At 39.1% G+C, this 17,736-nt stretch overlaps 1 protein-coding gene across 2 annotated transcripts in view; it reads left to right on the top strand.

Annotated features, from left to right (window-relative positions):
• The first annotated feature begins 5,872 nt into the window (after positions 1 to 5,872).
• LOC145987765 (serine/arginine-rich splicing factor 7-like) overlaps positions 5,873 to 17,736 on the top strand; it is a 30,088-nt gene continuing 18,224 nt past the window's right edge. For both annotated transcript variants that reach the window (XM_083122439.1, XM_083122440.1), the window contains exons 1-3: positions 5,873 to 5,988; positions 8,126 to 8,189; positions 17,383 to 17,536. In XM_083122439.1, the coding sequence (XP_082978565.1) occupies positions 8,132 to 8,189; positions 17,383 to 17,536 (212 nt within the window). In that variant the 5' untranslated portion in view covers positions 5,873 to 5,988; positions 8,126 to 8,131. The remainder of the gene's footprint in view (positions 5,989 to 8,125; positions 8,190 to 17,382; positions 17,537 to 17,736) is intronic.

Here is a 17,736-nt window from a genome sequence, read left to right as displayed (position 1 = left end):
TCCTGACTGAAGAAAGAAGAAAAGAAGCTCCTTTTTCCGTTTTTTATATGTCCGTACATCTCGCACTTTTTCACTTAAAACATAAATGTATGCATTTAAGCGCTCTCGCTCTGTAGGAAAAATTACTTTCTATTTAATATGTAGGCTACAAATATCGCCAATGAAACGACGATCAGCAAATGGATCTCATCTTGGAATAATACCGTATTACTTCCTAGTTGCTCATCCAATTGATATGCAAAGGCCTCTACTTTGCCCTGATATCTCTTATCCTCGTCGTCAAGTGCTTTTATATGATCCATTTCATCCGGTATACAAAACGAGAAGAAATGCCACAAGTACGCGCTTGAATTACCCGGCCGCCGTGAACCGGAAGTTGTTGTGCTACAGTTCGACAATCGATTGTGCCGTTCGATATGTTTTTGTTTACTCGTGGATAGCCCCTATAAGCCCCGCGACAGGATAACTTTGCAGCAACTTTTCGCATACATAGACCCAAACGTGCGCGCAGAATATAGTTCCGCTGCAATACTGCGGATTTTCTCACTGTCTGTGATATGAACAGCTCAGCGGTTAGGGCGAGACTGGCACGGGAATGCTGAGTGTCGTTCTCGAGTGGATTGATACATAAAATCTGCTGCAAACTTAACTTGTCGCGGGGCTTACACAAATAGCTGGCCCTCGTGGCAGTGAGGTTAGCACATCGCACTACGATGCCAGGAGTCCCGGATTCGAATCCATGCCTGAGCATGGATGTTTGCGATTGTCCATTCATCAATTTCATCAAATCATTACTCATCAGCATCTTCGCAAATTAGCCAAAAAGTGGCACAAAATGCGAAGTAAAATAAAACAAATCATTAAAATTTCGGTAACCACCAAACGTCCCTAATTCCCTTATTTTCGTATTTTTCACATTGATACTTACATATTCTGCATTCGTAAGGATTCTTCTATTTCGCGTTTCGTTTTTTGCAAGCAAATAATCTCAATGGACATTTCCACTTTGACATGAAAAACGTTTTAAATCCATTCATTTTACAGATAATGACACAAACATGAAATGTGCAAAATATCTCGGCGATATTTGTTTCGGTTCTCGAGAAACACGCCTTCAAACACCGCTGAAATTCACCTCCTACGTCACAGATTTGAAAACGTTCTCTCCACAGACAGGAGGTCCTCTGACGTCATCACTTAGAAATGCGTGGAGGCGGGGCTTCTGCTCGTCCCGTCAACTTAGCATGAGCCGCGGAAGCGACAGAAAATGAACTTGTTACTGTGTAAAACAAGTATCTTACAACTTCCAGTGCAAAAATCTGTGGTCCATTTCTTGGAGATGAATTATGCCCTAGCAGTATAGTAGTATTTACTATAATTCAGCCACTCGGTAGAGGGTTATCCCATTAGGGTGACAAAACAAACCTTGTAACAGTCAGTGGCTGAACACGTGAACAGCCTTGTTCATTGCGAATACATAGGTTAGTTCTGACTGACAAGAACTTAATATTATAGGAATGCCTTTTCTGGAATTACAATTATTTTCGTCATAATATTTTCTTCGCAAATTTTAAGATAATACTTTTAGAACACACTGGTTTACACGCCAATTTCTGCAATATAAGAGGTGATACGGTATAAAAAGGTACGTGAGTTTTTAAATTTCCTGCAGTAAATGACAGTTTTCTTCACTTAATGTATATTGCAAATTTTTGTATTTAGCCTACTTTTACGTCGCTTTTCCATTCACTTTGTTTAACCGCAACGATGAGAACGCATGGTTAATTTATTATGTATCATCTCTAACATCACATTTCTTCCCACTTTTGGCTAATCGCTACAATGAAGATGAATACCTACAAGCAGTATTCGAAGTCGGAGTGCAGGAGTACACCCCCCAACACACACACACACTACCACCAACTGCACAATCTAAGTATCACCCAACCTGCCACGATAAGAGACGAACTTTTTCTTCTGTCCCATCTCATTTCGAAATCATTCACTTGTCCCATCTCCTTTTATGAGACGAGACGGAACATGCCTCGTCTGGTGATCAACACTAACATTAACAATAGAAGCATCCCCCTAGCTGTCCCCAAAGTCTCGAGCAAACATCCTCCCATGTAACAATTTCCAGTTCAATGAAATGTCACTCACAAGGAAACAGTCATGCCCAGGTCGAGTCAAACCTGGAACATGCGACTTCCTCAGATAGGCATGAATTTTGTGTATAATAATTACAACGCCAGTTCATTCCTGGTAATTCTGAATCTGCAGTTTGGTTTGCATATATGAGCAGGATAATATTTAGTTTTCGAAGCCTGTACCGTCGAAACGAGGAGTCAATATATATATATATATATATATATATATATATATATATATATATATATGGGTTTTTTTTGTATTTATAATGATAAGCCTTTGCATACGTTGTTAATTCTATATTTTTTCTAGACTTGAGACGAGAACGAGAATTGCTTCCCAAACCGAGACGGATGTTTATAAATTGAGACGAGACTGTCAATGAGACATTTACAAATAAACACGAGACAGACATTTACAACTCTCAACAAGAACTAGACCAAGGCTGCCATGTCTCGTCTCGATAGGATCCTTAGTGGTGAAGTTGTGAACCAACCAATTAATGCGTTAGAGATAACGAGATGAGGCGGCTTTTTTCGCAGTACAAAATTCAAAATAATTATATCGTACCATTTCAGTATGGGATATTGTTATACACATGGGCGTATATATAGTTCACGGGGGAGAGGGATGGATCAACTTTTGGTATGATTAGGGTTGCTTTATTTCGTAAGTGAAAATCCAGGACACTGCTGGCCGGAAGCTTGTTGGGGAGCGGGGGGGGAGGGGTGCTGGACCTGACAAAGTTTTGTGTATATAGTCACACTACTTATTAGTATTGATACTTTTCTGTTCATCTTGTGTCACTACGTTTTTAAGAACCAAATTTCTTTAATATGATTCGAGGGGGGGGAATAACTGATTTGACAGTCTCAATGTAGTTTCTTATCGCAGAAATTCCGAAACTATCAGGAAATTGCAGATATTGGTCTGCAGTCCCATCTGGTGTGTGGAATTACGAAATTTCCTTCCCATCCGCATCCCTTCCTATACGTCTCTAATTTAAGAGAATGAAATAAGTCCGAAGGAATTTTTCATGAACAAGCGGATAGAACAAGGAAACTGGTAATTTTAGTGAACCAAAAAAGAGAGGGGTTGGACCCGTTGAATCCCCCTTAAATACGCCCATGGTTATACACATCATTTCCTTGTAATAATTATACATAAACTAAGTATAGATATGTACTGTGCAACTAATGTAATCTTCTCAGTGTATTTTCTCTTATCTGCACAAAAATATTTGATCATAATTTGCGCAACAGAAATGGAACACAAACTGAAATTGCTTTATGGAAAAGAAAGTTAAATAGGCTTTATAAATAAAGTGAAGAATGTGAAAATTCCTATCTTGCACTACATAGATTACGGTAAGTATCGATAAATATAAGTTTAAAAATTATTTTTGAGTATCTGGTCAGCAAACCAATTTTATAAGCAATATTTTTCGTATGGCCTGAGAACACACACGCAACTGAACCCTTCCATTTACCTTGCACGTGAGCAGCACGGATATTTCATAGAAGAATGATCATTACAAAGCATAGCTTTCCTTTCTCCTATCGCTCCTCCTTCCATTATTTAAATCGGGACAGATTTGTAAAACTGCTGCACGTGTTCGCTCACCGTGGGCTACCCATCCGGAACTGGACGCTCGAAGCAGACGACAAACGAGCTCTCCCTAAGGAGTGACGTAGTAACATGGCGGCGGCGTGTTTTCAGCGCAACGCTAGCCTCGCAACTTTGGAAGTCTCGTTTCTGCCTTAAACTGGACGCAGAGAAACGCGAGAACTTGCAGGGGTTATTTTTCCAGGGTGTAGTTTTTAAAACTGCTGTAAAAAAAATTGAGTGGAAATGTCCATTTTCGAAATATGGAGTATTTTTATTTTCTTCGCTTTTGCTTGCGTTACACGCGATATGGCGGAGAAATCTTGACTAGCGTAGTCCATGATCAGTGGCTATGCAGTGTTGCGACCTTCTTCATAGCAAAATATCTAGGTACTAGTATGGAGAATACGTAAGTACGAATGTCAAAAATTGACGAAACTCGGAAGTTATAGGTGTCGTGTGGTGGGTGTGTTGTGAAATTGGTGCCGGGTGTTGAGGATCCGGTGGAGTTTTTGGTTGCACACGGGGTGGTGAAGAGAGGAAAGGAATGTGCAAAGTGTGAAATTGGAAATAATTGCAAATCATTGGCGCTAGCCCCACGAACCATTGGCGCGTGGATAGGTTAGTAGGGCCACGCAAAGGTTTCAATAGTGAAAAAGATAGCCCCACGAACCATTGGCGCTAGCCCCACGAACCATTGGCGCGTGGATAGGTTAGTAGGGCCACGCAAAGGTTTCAATAGTGAAAAAGATAGCCCCACGAACCATTGGCGCTAGCCCCACGAACCATTGGCGCGTGGATAGGTTAGTAGGGCCACGCAAAGGTTTCAATAGTGAAAAAGATAGCCCCACGAACCATTGGCGCTAGCCCCACAAACCATTGGCGCTAGCCCCACGAACCATTGGCGCGTGGATAGGTTAGTAGGGCCACGCAAAGGTTTCAATAGTTAAAAATTGGTTTCGAAAAAAATATTCGTAGCCCCACGAACCATTGGCGCTAGCCCCACGAACGATTCATGGATAGCCCCACGAACCATTCACGGATAGCCCCACGAACCATTCACGGATAGCCCCACGAACCATTCATAAATAGCCCCACAAACCATTCACGGATAGCCCCACGAACCATTCATGGATAGCCCCACGAACCATTCACGGATAGCCCCATGAACCATTCACAGATAGCCCCACGAACCATTCACGGATAGCCCCACGAACCTTACATAAATAGCCCACGAACCATTCATAAATAGCCTTAGAGATACTGGGCGAAAGGGGGGGTTATACCCCCCATCAACCTCACATTGAGCACGCCACTGATCCTGTGCACGTCATGTTGTCGCAAGTTCGTAATCAGAAATGATGAACAGTAACTCACGTTTATTTACGTTCTAGAACTGTTACACAGTTACAAAACCGCGTATTTGGAAACACTGACCGGTTGTTACGTCATGAAACGCTCGCAAATATTTGGTTCACGTAGTAGACGGACATCAAGGGAACAGCTTTCGTGCATTGGAGTGACATTAATGTCGAAAATTACATGATTTACCGGCAAAAAAATTTCAACGAGGTGAAAACAAACTTCCAAGACCTTCCTAAAGTATAAATAAACCCATTTCGGTAAGTACTTTCTCCTGTAAAATTGAAGAAATACGTTTTGGGGATACGAAAATTTTACCGAAAAGAAAATATTAACTGGGGGGATATTTGATCGAGCCTTGGGCTAACTGGGGGATGCTCCTATTGTTTAACATGGTGAAAATGGGTCGACTGGGGGATGCCTTGCAAGCAGTATTCATTTCTAGTCTGTGGTATCCCCCTCACTGCATTAGGGAAATTTCTGTTCTAGTGGCAACACTATTTGGAAATTATGCCCCATTGGGTCGACACTGGCAACCCTTCCACCTTCATGGAAATGTGAATTTCGAAGTTTACATACTATACAAGACAATTCTATAGTTAAATGTGTATATTTATCCGCAATTACTTATAGAATGAGAAAGGTAGGTTGCTACATATAATTTGTTTAAGGAATATGAAACAATCCGCTTCTTTAGGAAGCGCTTTCCGCTCATACGATAATGTGATACAAGTAATCCTAAGCGATACTTCGTATTTCGACGGCGGCGTGCATATCAGTAGCCATTTTGTCCGGTGTTTCTCGTTGAGTGCTGTTGTTATACCAAGTTGTTTGGAGTGACAATTTTCATGACTAGAAATAGTTCATAATACGGTAAGTTTTTCTTTTTCTTTTAGTGTTGAAGCATTGCAAGTGAAAACTCTTAGTTTTAGTGTGATGTAGCAGAAAATAACTTTTATTTAATGTTTGTCTCTCATTGTGCAGATTTTGTTTGTGGTCGCTAAAATGTTCCATTTACTTATCACATATAGATAAAATATTCCATTTACTTATTATAAACATTAGAGGTACTAAAGTTTTAGTCTGAGTAGAATAGAGGCTAACATTATTAAACATTTTTAAACTTGAAAGTATCCAAATGCGTTAGTTCATCGATTGGCCCGGCAGGAAATTCGAAGCTATCAGTTACCTGAATTTCGTTGGATAACAGTATCTTAATTTTTTCACTCCTGGAAAAAGCTAAAGTGCTACATGTACAGGTTGTAATTGTTGCATCCCCCTTATCGGCCGTGCATCATGTACTTATTTGCAATTTTTTATTCACCTGCATGGTCTAATAGACAAATTAGCCAACCCTATATTCAAAGTTTTGTACAGGATTTTACTGGTTTTGTTGAAGTTTGTTGTTGGTGTTAAAACTCGCTTGCGTAAATAAGTGAATGAACGTATCTAGCAATTTTATAGTTTACTATTTTCTCGTTGGTTAAAAGTATCCCTTTATAGTTTGATCAGGTTTGAATGACTGCCATATGTTAGTGGTTGTGGTAAGCTTGTATCCCTCTCACAAATATTTTCTAGAGTAGGCCTATATAAAACTATTTTGTATCATAATTACTCTCCATTGTCAATGTGGTTGTACAATCCTTTAATTTGAAAACTTGATTTAAAACAGGTAAACCCAGCCTTGTATTTCTTTTTTTTTTTTGTCCCAAGTTCCTTTTGTTCAATTGGAATTACAGTTTAAAGTGGGATCTGAACCACTATGTGCCTCCACTGGATATCAAACCCGGGACCTTTCAATTACAAGGCGACGTCCCTGCCACTGTGCCATCGGGGAGGCCCTAACAGAGCTTTGAGACACGAGACTCTTGGAAACTTTAGACCAAAGTGACATGTGTTGCTTAGAAGCAAACTCTCAGTGATTCCATTCAACCTTTTGGACCGAAGCAAAACAATAAGCTACACGTGTCGTTCAAATGTTGAAAATCATATATACTGTTAGATTCTATGAAAAATGTATGCAAAACTACTCTAGTTAATGTGATTATGTTTATACTACATAGCTATATTGGTACCCTTGACCCTCTGTACCCCCTACAGAAAGTGAAATATCTTGCATGGTTTATGAAGATTTTGTTGTTTATGAATGTTTTCAGTTGATATTAGCTCTCGGAAATGTGTTATGGTCAAGTAAAGTAAGTCTGTTGCCTTAGCGTGTTACTTTACCATAGCAGAACAGCCCGAAGGCTTCGCCGAAGTGAATATAGCACGACTATCCACAAAGGCAGCTATATTATTACGTAGTTAGGTTAGGTTTGGTACTGATAGTTACTTTCGACATGTTCCTTTGCTATTTTAGTGTGCATACAAACAGTTTTTACCAACAAAAAGCATTGAAAAATACTCTTTAATTGTAGGATTTAACTTACGTGGGCCATTCTTTGGGATCAAATATCTGTTATTTGTGCTCTTTCCTAATGCTGGAACCACTTTTACAGTACATAAAATGTTGAAATCTATCGATTAAAAGAAAAATTGACGTAATTCTTGAGGGGGTACAGTGGGTCGACGGCCCTGATATATTTAATAGGTCTACTGAAATATGAAGATAACACTGAAAGAACCGCCCATTCAAAAAAGCCAGCTTTCTTGAAAAAAATTATATCTAGCTGTGAGTTTCATATTGTAAGTTGTATTTTATATTTAGAAATGAGTGTCTATTTTACACTGGGGAGATGACCGAAGCAGGGAAACTACTGCCAACTCCTGGATTTTCATCAATTTTTCATGATAAGCCGAACCAAAGAAGCTGCGGAAAAGAAACATCGCCCCCCCCCCCCCCCCCCAAGCAGTTTTTCCGACCACTTCAATCTCTGTATGATCCATCACAAGCTTCTGCCTTTTGTTTTAAGCTGTCTATTAAATAGTGTTCATAATATCTCTATGAGATTGCATTGTATCATGTGAAGTTGGGTATTCAGGAATTGATCATACTTTTTCCTCTTTTCAGGTCAGAATGTCAAGATACAGAGATTCAGGGTCTTCAGACTGCAAATTGTATGTTGGAGACCTAGGTAAGTACATCATATCCTAGCAGTTGCTCTATGCAACGCGTAAACGTATAAATAAAATCTCCATCAGAAGAACCACATGTTTTATCCTTTATATGAGATTTATGTGCCTGTAAAAGAAAATTGGCGTGGGTGTTGGGTACTTGTGTTCTTTTCGCAATATTCTACATATACATCCCAAGTAGTCTGGTTCTTGTTGGCTTCTAACAAGGTGATGTCAATATCATCCATACTAAACATGTTTCCCCATTCAAATCATATATGAACCATACTTATGGGACAAAGTGTTTCCATCTGTGTATTGTAGCATGACGGTTGGTATGGCACGGGATTGAGTAAAGCCGGGACGTAGCTCGGTGAAAATAGGTAGGTTTTAGATTAGGTCTCGCTGGACCACCTCTACCCTGAGTGGTGCGGATGAGGGATTGTAGGGAGCCTAAGTTGTTGTACACTACTCACCCCCCCCCCCCACCTGCTTGAATGTTCTGGCATCTGCAACGGTTGGACAGATACGGGTGCCATGAAGGTTGTGGTAGACTGTGGAGAGACCGCTGGGCTAGATGTTACAAACACGAGGCAGCTGGAGATTCAGTGGTTTAGTCTATGGAGCACTGATTCTCCGGACTGTAGCTGGCTTTTTCGGCTTCTGTTTCTCCCTAGTCTGGACTCCTCGTTCTGCTAGCTCGTTGCCGCCTTGAGATGTTGCGATATCTCTGAGTCCTCTCATCGATTGAGTTGCTGAAGATGTGGAGTGATAGAGAGAGCTCGATGTACAGTCTCCAGAGGTTTTATACTTTGAAAGTTTGCCCTTACGTTGTGGACTTTACACCTCCAACTGTACACCTGGGGTATCCCTAGGTCAGGGCGCGGAATTTCTGGTAGCCATCGTCGACCAAAAGTTTTGGGCTGGCGACCAAAATTTCGTTGTTTCAAATGTGTGTCAGAAACGCCTCAAGAGTTCACCTCTTGAGAGAAAACTGAGTGATATCCACACTATGAGATGGTTAGCCAGCAAAGAACGTGCAATGAGAGTTCTCTTGCAATCATGGAAAGCTGTTGTGACCCATCTTGAACAGGTGGCCCATAGAAAATACAATGATGGCGCTACAGCTGAGGATTTGCTGAAAAGTTTGAAGCAATTTAAATTTGTTAAGCTTCTGTTCTTCCTTTTGGATTTCTACTGGAAATTGAACCCTTTAAGCGTGGCTTAATAAAATAAGAATCTTTTGATTTCATCTCTGAAAATAAGAATCGAACACTGTATTTCAGTTTTGGCTGACCTGGAATCTAATGTTGGACGGACCAAGCGAACAAGATTTCTTGGACCATGTATCCATTTCAGGGAAGATCAGGGATGTGCATTGCTGTCTATGTCAACAGATGCGATTGCATCTCTGCATGTTTTCGACACCTTGGGTTGGCCTCCCAAAGAAAATTTTCTTCAGTTTCTGAAGAAATAAAGAAGCTCTACATATACTTGAACCCGAGCCTTTATAATGAGAAAATGGATGTTCTGTCAGCAGAGTGGACAGAATACAAACTTTTGTTTCCTTCTCCAGCTTTAAATCGGACGCTGGAGAATATCCACAGTGCGGAGTGTTCAGCAAGATTCTCCACTTTGCTCCAGATTTTGACATTTTGTGCTGTTCTACCAATGAGCACAGCCTCATGTGAGGGAGGTTTCAGCTGTCACAACAGACTCAAGACTACTTACAGGAAAATTCTGAAGACTGAGACACTGGATGATTTGTCAGGGAATTTGAGGTGTCCAAAAAAGTCAGGGAATTTTGTATTGTACGTAGAAAATGCATTGGATTCTAATTTTTTCTTGTCCGTATGGGAGTAGTAAGCGGATAGAACTGTCAACAGATTGAGGGGATGCGAGCACGTGGCGCCGTCCGATAGTTGTCGGACATCGTAGTAAGGCATTTTGTTGAACAAATGGAAGGAAAATGGAAACAAATAGGATCCATTGATACATACAATATTTGTCGAGTATCGCCACCTGACAAAGTATCTCACTACAACATAAATCAAGAAATTGCATGCATGGCACTCTTATGGAATTGATTTTTGTTGGATGTCTTTGGACTGCAACATCCTACAAAAATCGCATGCTGATGGAATATTATTACTCTTGTGGCTCACTTCACCCTATTTAATGTATTAGTGCTTACAAATGTTTTCTTTCATCATCCTGACGTATTACTGGTTTCACACAAGTTAACATACGTTTACAATGACATTGCACTATTCTTAGATATCAAGGAGAATCAAACAAAACGGGATATATATTGAATACTATCACTAAAAAGTAAAACATAAATCTGCTTTGCTGAAAGTTATAAAAATTTGCAAGTGCATGCTCCCAACCTCAAATTTATTGCAACACTAGTTGGCTGCGGTAGCTCAGTTGTTTGGGTGTCTGACTACCATGCCAGAGGCCCCGGTTAGATGCCTGGCGGGCGAGAACCTGGATTTTTTTTACCTGTTCAAGCGGCTCTGGCACCCACTTAGCGTATCACTTTCTTCAAGAATTGACTTTCCTCTGCTAGCTCTGCTAAATTTTACTTCTGTATTTCCCACGATTTTTTCAACTTCTATGAAAACAATTTGCCTCTCAGAGCAAAGTGGCAGGGTTCTAACAGGAGATCGAGTGCGTATCTACCGTCACATGGGAATACCGTCTGTATTTGTCGCGCGAGATGTTTTGAATTACCAAGCTAAGTGCGCACAATCGGCATTTGTCGAACGATAAATAATGGATCTCAGTCGTTAGGGCATCCAAATACCATGCGAGAGACCTGGAGTCGATCCCCTGCGGGGGAGAACCGGGATATTTTCCACCTGTTCCAACTGCTCCGGCGCCCACCCAGAGTCGTATTCGGGGGGTACTTGGAGCAAACTTTGGAGGGTAAAGGTAGCCAGGAGCATGGTGCTGATCACATAACCCCCACCTTCAGCCGTGATCAAGAAAGTTTGGGACCCTAACTCCACACCCCCTAGATGCCTCCATGCCTTAGTGCTAAGCACAGGGGAGAACTTTGCTTTTACTTCCTCAAAAATCTGTTCCAACATATCAAACTGTCACGAAAGTACGTAGACCATGTGACCTACAATTTAAAATCATATTTAAAACCACAATGGAAGTATTAAGTTTTGGTATATTTGGCAGAAAAATGTTCTAAAACAAAAACGCTAATTTTGGGAACGTAACACTAAGAAGTCAAAAAGAGATAATGTCAATTTTTGGTGACACGTGACAGAGTTATTGATTGAAATTTTTTGTGTGCATCGCCACTTATGGTCATTATGCAACCTTCAGTATATTCAGGGAAATTTCTATTATCTAAAAACCTTACCTTAAAATTAAAAAGGTGGTATGGAACATAACTTTTCCAAAATAACTTCCAAGATATCAAACTCTCAGTAAGAGGCATAGGCCATGTGACTTACAATTTGAAACAGTAGTTTAAAGACATCATGAAGGTATAATTTCAGATATTTGCTAGAAAATGCGCTAAAATAAAAATGTGAACTTTGGGGAAAATAACACCGAATAGAAAGAAAATAAAAAAAATACAATAATTTGGGGAAAAAAATCAAGGTCCCTACCGATTAGGCATAAATAAAACATGAATATCAGTAGTAATTTATTGCATTAGTAACAGTGAGTTCTAACATAATTTTCGGCATAATCGCCACTGTTGTTCTGGCATTTGTCGTAGCATGGCACTAAATTTTGTATGCCCATGGCATATACGTCTGACAGCAATGACTGGAACTATCTCTACCGCAGTGTAGCTATCAAATCCTTGTCCTGCCAGAAACCTCTTCAGTTAAACAAAGAGATGATAATCAGTACATGCAGGTTCAGGGCTATACAGGGAGTGTTTCAAGATCTCTCACGTGAAGTGACTGTATGGGAGCTGCAATATTAACCTAGAACTGTCCTAAAATGGCTGAATTGCGATTGTACCAGATTACAGCTACATGCCACTTCTTCTAGCCTGCATGTGTGTGTCACTCTCTGCCCACTAGTGCTTCGTACAATCACCGTTGGAGCTTTTTTCAGGATGCCCCTCGTATATGAACTTTCACAAGCTGTAACAGAGTATTTCTGTTTTAATGTGTGGTTAGCTAAATCAGGTACCTATACAATGCAATTCTATAAATTCTTACATGTCCTTTTCGTCAGCAATAATGGTATAACTACATGTTGTCAGTTTCACAGTACTTCACTTGGATATACAGTACTGAAGCAGAAATCCCATTGATAATGTAAGGAAATAGGACACTTTCTTTTGTACAAATCAATTGTTTCACTTATATGCAAGAGTTAAATTATTTGCTTTACAGTGAAGAGAGAAGTAGCTTTATTCATCAAAAAATGAGTCCGCACTCATGGTTCTTGCAAGAAGTGGGTTCCAAACCTCAGTGGAAATATCAACATAATACCGAGGATATGGATAAGGAGACTGATAAATTACAAAATGTATTTCTTAATCAGTCACTCTTCACTCCAGTCTCATTTACTCGTAACTTTAAAAATAATAGAGTATTTTATTTTAAACTTACTGTGTATGATCCTTCCCTAGCTTGTGAATTGTAATAATTTTCCAAATTCACTATTTTGCAGTTTGAATTCAAATCATAGAGAATAGAGAAATTAAGTTATTTTCTTAGAAGATAATATTGGTATTTAACAAATCCATACCTGGATCTGTATTAGTTCATTATTTCCATTTGCAAAAACATAGATTTAGTTTAGTTCATAATTGTCAGGGAATTTCATTTCTGCTTGTTTGTAGCCACCCTGATTCAATACAACGTAACAAATAAGTTTTCAGAGCAATAACATTTACTTGAAATCTGAAAGCACACAGTGACTTGGTGACTACTTTCGGATTAAAAATTATGGATTTTGGACTCCAATTACAAATTGACCAGTAGATATACAAAAAATCAAGTTACATCAAAAATTGGTTTATTCAGTTCTTCGTTAATCTATGGTAACCTAATCTTACCAAGTATGTCTTAGATTTTTGTCGTGAGAACAAAGATAGTACCTTTTTCCATACTATCACTCTGTCTGAAATTCTGTGCATAATAAATTGGTGGCCCGATTATGATGATATTTTTAATATGGTGCAGGCAAAAAGTTTTTACATACACAATACTTAATTTTCAGATTTTTAAAAATGAATCAAAAACAGTTCCTATCAATTTTGTGAAACAAATTTTCTTAGTAGTTCTACAAATACAATATTGATTTTGTTTTCAAGTTCTTTGCATCTGTTTTTTACATTATTATCAATTAATGTTTCCGAACAGATTTTATACAGATATTTATTCAATGAAGTAAAGATGTATGTGGAACATGGCAATACCAGATGCACTGCAGTTTCCGCGGTTGAATGGACATCATATTGTGTGCTGTGTTGTCACGTTCCATGTAAATCTTTACTTTGTTGGTAAAGTCTCAATCTAAATTTTGATTTAACTCTTTTTTTTTATGTAGGTCTATCGGTTAATTTAGGCCTCCCCTATGATGCAGTGGTAGCGTCATAGCTTTGTAATCAATGGGTCCTGGTGAAGGCACATAGTGGTTCAGATCCCACTTTAAATTGTAGGTGCAGTCCCTATTAGCCATACTGTGCATAAAGTGGACGTAAAACACAAAATATCTCACTATTGGTTAGTTTTTAATCCAATAGTAGGTCTCTTACTCATATTGATAGCTCCATGTATTTGCCAGACACTATATTGCCTAAAATTTGTGGCTTAAAAATCTACTTAAATTGCTCTAATAAATGCTCATAATAAATGGGGTTAGTGGTTCTACTTTCAAAATATTTTATTTGAATTGCAAGTGAACTGTCAATATGCAGAAGTGGATGGAGAGGTCTGGTTTGTTTTGTGTTTGAATTAGAATGTATACTGTGGTACAGTGGGATCCATGAGTATTACCCTGCAAATTGCCCATGACTATTTTCATTATTTTTTCTCTTACATCGTATGTGTTTTTAAGCGATGGATTTTTATGTATGCAGAAGTTGTCAACAGCTTGTTCTGAGTTTTGTTTTAATTCTTGAAGCTCTTATTGGATCAAATAAGGTGCACGAACATGGTGATGGACAATTTGCACGGTAATACTCATGGATCCCACTGTACAACCAAATCCTAGCAAGTTGAGCAGGCTTTAGAGTACATGATTGTGAAACAAAATAGACTAAAGCTAAAGTGAAGCATGTTTAAAGCTTTGTTAAACAAATTCTCTCCAGAAAGAAAAATGTGGGAAAATTATTACAAACCTCTTGCCTTCGGAACCTGGATACGAGTTTGGATTATATGAAATCAACTGATTGGCCAAGCATGTCAAGTAATAAGCTTTAATTTGCCACTGAATTTCCCATGTGAAAGTCCTGGCTAGAGCCTGGTTGTTAACGTTGTTAACATTCACCAATTTCTTCTAATCACTCATTGTCACGATTAGCCAAAAGTGGCTGAAATACAACATAAAGTAACACAAATACAAGAATGGTTCCAAAGTTAATGGAAAGCTCTTGGAGCTTTTTTTTCTCAGCCTCAGTTCACTCTGCCACCTACACCTTATGTGTGGGAATGGGCTGGTGACAACTGTCACCACACATTGACCAGATTCCCCCCCCCCATTTTTTCAATTTCATTTACTCGCAGTGAACCCTTGCAATACAGAAAATGGCAGGTACTCATTACTAACAATTCAAGACTCATGTCTGAGAGACAGTATTTTAAAAAAAGAGTCCAAAACTAGTCTTGGTACATTTGCTGTACCACAAGATATTTGGTGGAAATACCTATTAGTGCAGCATGTGTACAACAGAAGCCATGTTGTAAGCGTTAAAGATCCCTCCTGTTTTCAAATACCTGTAAGATGTGGTGGTGCTCTCTAACCATTGTGACATTATGTATCTCCTGCTCCTGGCCATTTTTCAAACTTGTACAACATGAATTCCGTGATACTGTTCAATATTAAACATAGTGATAGGGAGATTTAATGTGCTAACATGAAACTGCTATAGACATTTAATTAGATTTTTATGTGAACTTGGTTTAGCATGGAATTTTCCAAATGTGTGTGTTTTTTGTGCCATGATCTGAAAAACACACAATGTGTATTTCAGGTTTTCTCTACTCAGATTTATTTTTCTATGATGCTAGTCATAAATATGAACCTATTGTCATTATTTAAGAACCTGCATAAAAACCAACAGATTGCATAATATAGCAGTTTGTCAAGAATGCACTGAAAACTTGAGTGCTTTTGATCCGTCACCATTGTGGTAGGGTGTGTTTCCTAAGTTCAGGCAGCTCAATGTGAAGCCTCTATCCCTCTTTGGACTTAGTCCCTTCCTTCTTTTTGCTTCTGCTCCAAACAGCAGTGTATAGTAGTGATTCTCTAGAATCACCTTTCTCTATGCTGCCTAAACGGTATATATTACCCTGGAATATATAGTACTTAATTCCAAGAAAGTGTCTCTAGAATTTCATGTTACCATTGATGGATGTGCAATTTTTGAACAGGATAACCTCCTGTTTTCATCTTTAGTAGAAGACAGATCTGACATTTTGTTGTATGGAGCTCATTTGAGAGGAAAAGCATATAGGGGGTTATATGCTATGAGGGTCGCTATTTATATTTTGAGCCTAACAATGAAAAAACAGGAATTTTTCATTGAAAACTGCTTTATTGTTTTTCGAAGTATTCTCCTTTATGGTCAATACACTTTTGCATTCGTTCGAACCATTTGTCAAAGCAGTTTTTCCAATCTTCTTGAGACACCTCCATAATATGGTTTTGAACGCATCAACGGCATCTTCTGCCGACAAAATTCGTCGTCCACGCAATTTATTCTTGACATTCGGGAACAAGAAGAAGTCATTGGGTGCCAAATCAGGACTGTACGGCGGATGACCCATCAATTCGATTTTTTGACTGTTCATAAAGTCTGTTGTTAGACGAGATGTGTGACAGCTGGCATTGTCTTGATGAAGAATGATCCGACGGTGTTTGTTTGTTTTCCGTATTTGATGGAAGACCTCTGGCAAACAAATTGTTGTGTACCATTCAGAGTTGACCGTTCTACGTTCCTCTTAAGGCACAGTTGCCACATGACCAGTTTTCCCGAAAAAACAGGCGACAATTTGTTTCGATGTGCTTAGAGCGCGCAAACAACTTTGTTGGATTGGGTTCAACTTGAAAAACACATAGTCAACTGCTGTTTACGTTCCAGCTCATATGCATATATCCATGATTCGTCACCTGTTACAATCTTATATACGTCTTTTGAAGCACCACGATTGTATTTATTGAGCATTTGTCTTCTTGAGTTTTTGTCAAATTGTGTGGGATCCAACGAGAACATACCTTTCTCACAGCTAAGTGATCATGTAATATTTTATATATGCTGGTGGAACTAATGCCTATGGTTGCCTCAATCTCACAGCATGTCACATGACGATCTTGCAGTATTATGTTTTGCACAGCATCAATGTTTTCTTGAACAACTGATTTTGGACGACCTTCGCGAATCTCGTCGGTGAGCGAATGGCGGCCACGATTAAATTCGTAATACCAGCGTTTCACAGTGGCAAAGGATGGGGCTTCATCGCCACATTCATGCTCAGTTTTCATCATCATGATGAATGAAAGTTGAAATACTGTGCAGAAATCAATCAGTAGTCAGATATAGCAGTAAAACGAAGTGTAAGATACTTATCATATTGACGCAAGGCGTAAGCTCTGCTTTAATCTCTTGCAGATCGAAGCCCCTCTGGATTGTAACTTTTCAGGTGTTTTTTTTCCAACCTCTCCATGATGTACAATAAATATATAGACCAAAGTGAATGAAAAAATGTATGTAGCAATGATACATACCTAAAACCATGCAATATTGTGTAATGCAGTGGGTGTATTGTTGTTTTGCCATTCCAGTATGTCATACCTTCAAAATTCGGTCTATTTTTTGTGAAATGACACATTAATTGCTGCCACGTAGTGGTGTTTTCATTTGAGACCAACTGCCCAGAATGTCATAATTTGGTGACTGTTCAAAAGAAGCCATCTTGCAGACGTTGAGTATTATTTTATGAAAGTATTAAGAACATCAAATATTGACCTGAGGTTTATCCTGTTGTAATTGCTTTTCTCTAGGATCGGGGGCTTCAAAGCAGGAGTTGGAAGAGGCTTTCTCCTATTATGGGCCCCTGCGAAATGTGTGGGTTGCAAGAAACCCACCGGGATTTGCTTTTGTGGAGTATGAAGATCCACGAGATGCTGAAGATGCAGTGCGTGGCTTGGATGGAAGGTGAGTTTTTCATATTTTTTTATGTGGATAGGATATTACTTTATTGCAATCAGCATGTCAAACATGTAACAGTACTGGTAGACATGCTACATCTTTAGATCTTTTGACAAACCTCAAATTATCATGACTAAGATTCACTCATTGTGAGCATTGTTTACCTATTCCATGTTTTTTAGTCCATTTCACATGCATCAAGTTGT

The sequence above is a fragment of the Lepisma saccharinum genome, chromosome 5, assembly GCF_977018435.1.
Source record: "Lepisma saccharinum chromosome 5, izLepSacc3.1, whole genome shotgun sequence".
NCBI lineage: Eukaryota > Metazoa > Arthropoda > Insecta > Zygentoma > Lepismatidae > Lepisma > Lepisma saccharinum.
This window is presented reverse-complemented; position numbering and strand designations above follow the sequence as displayed.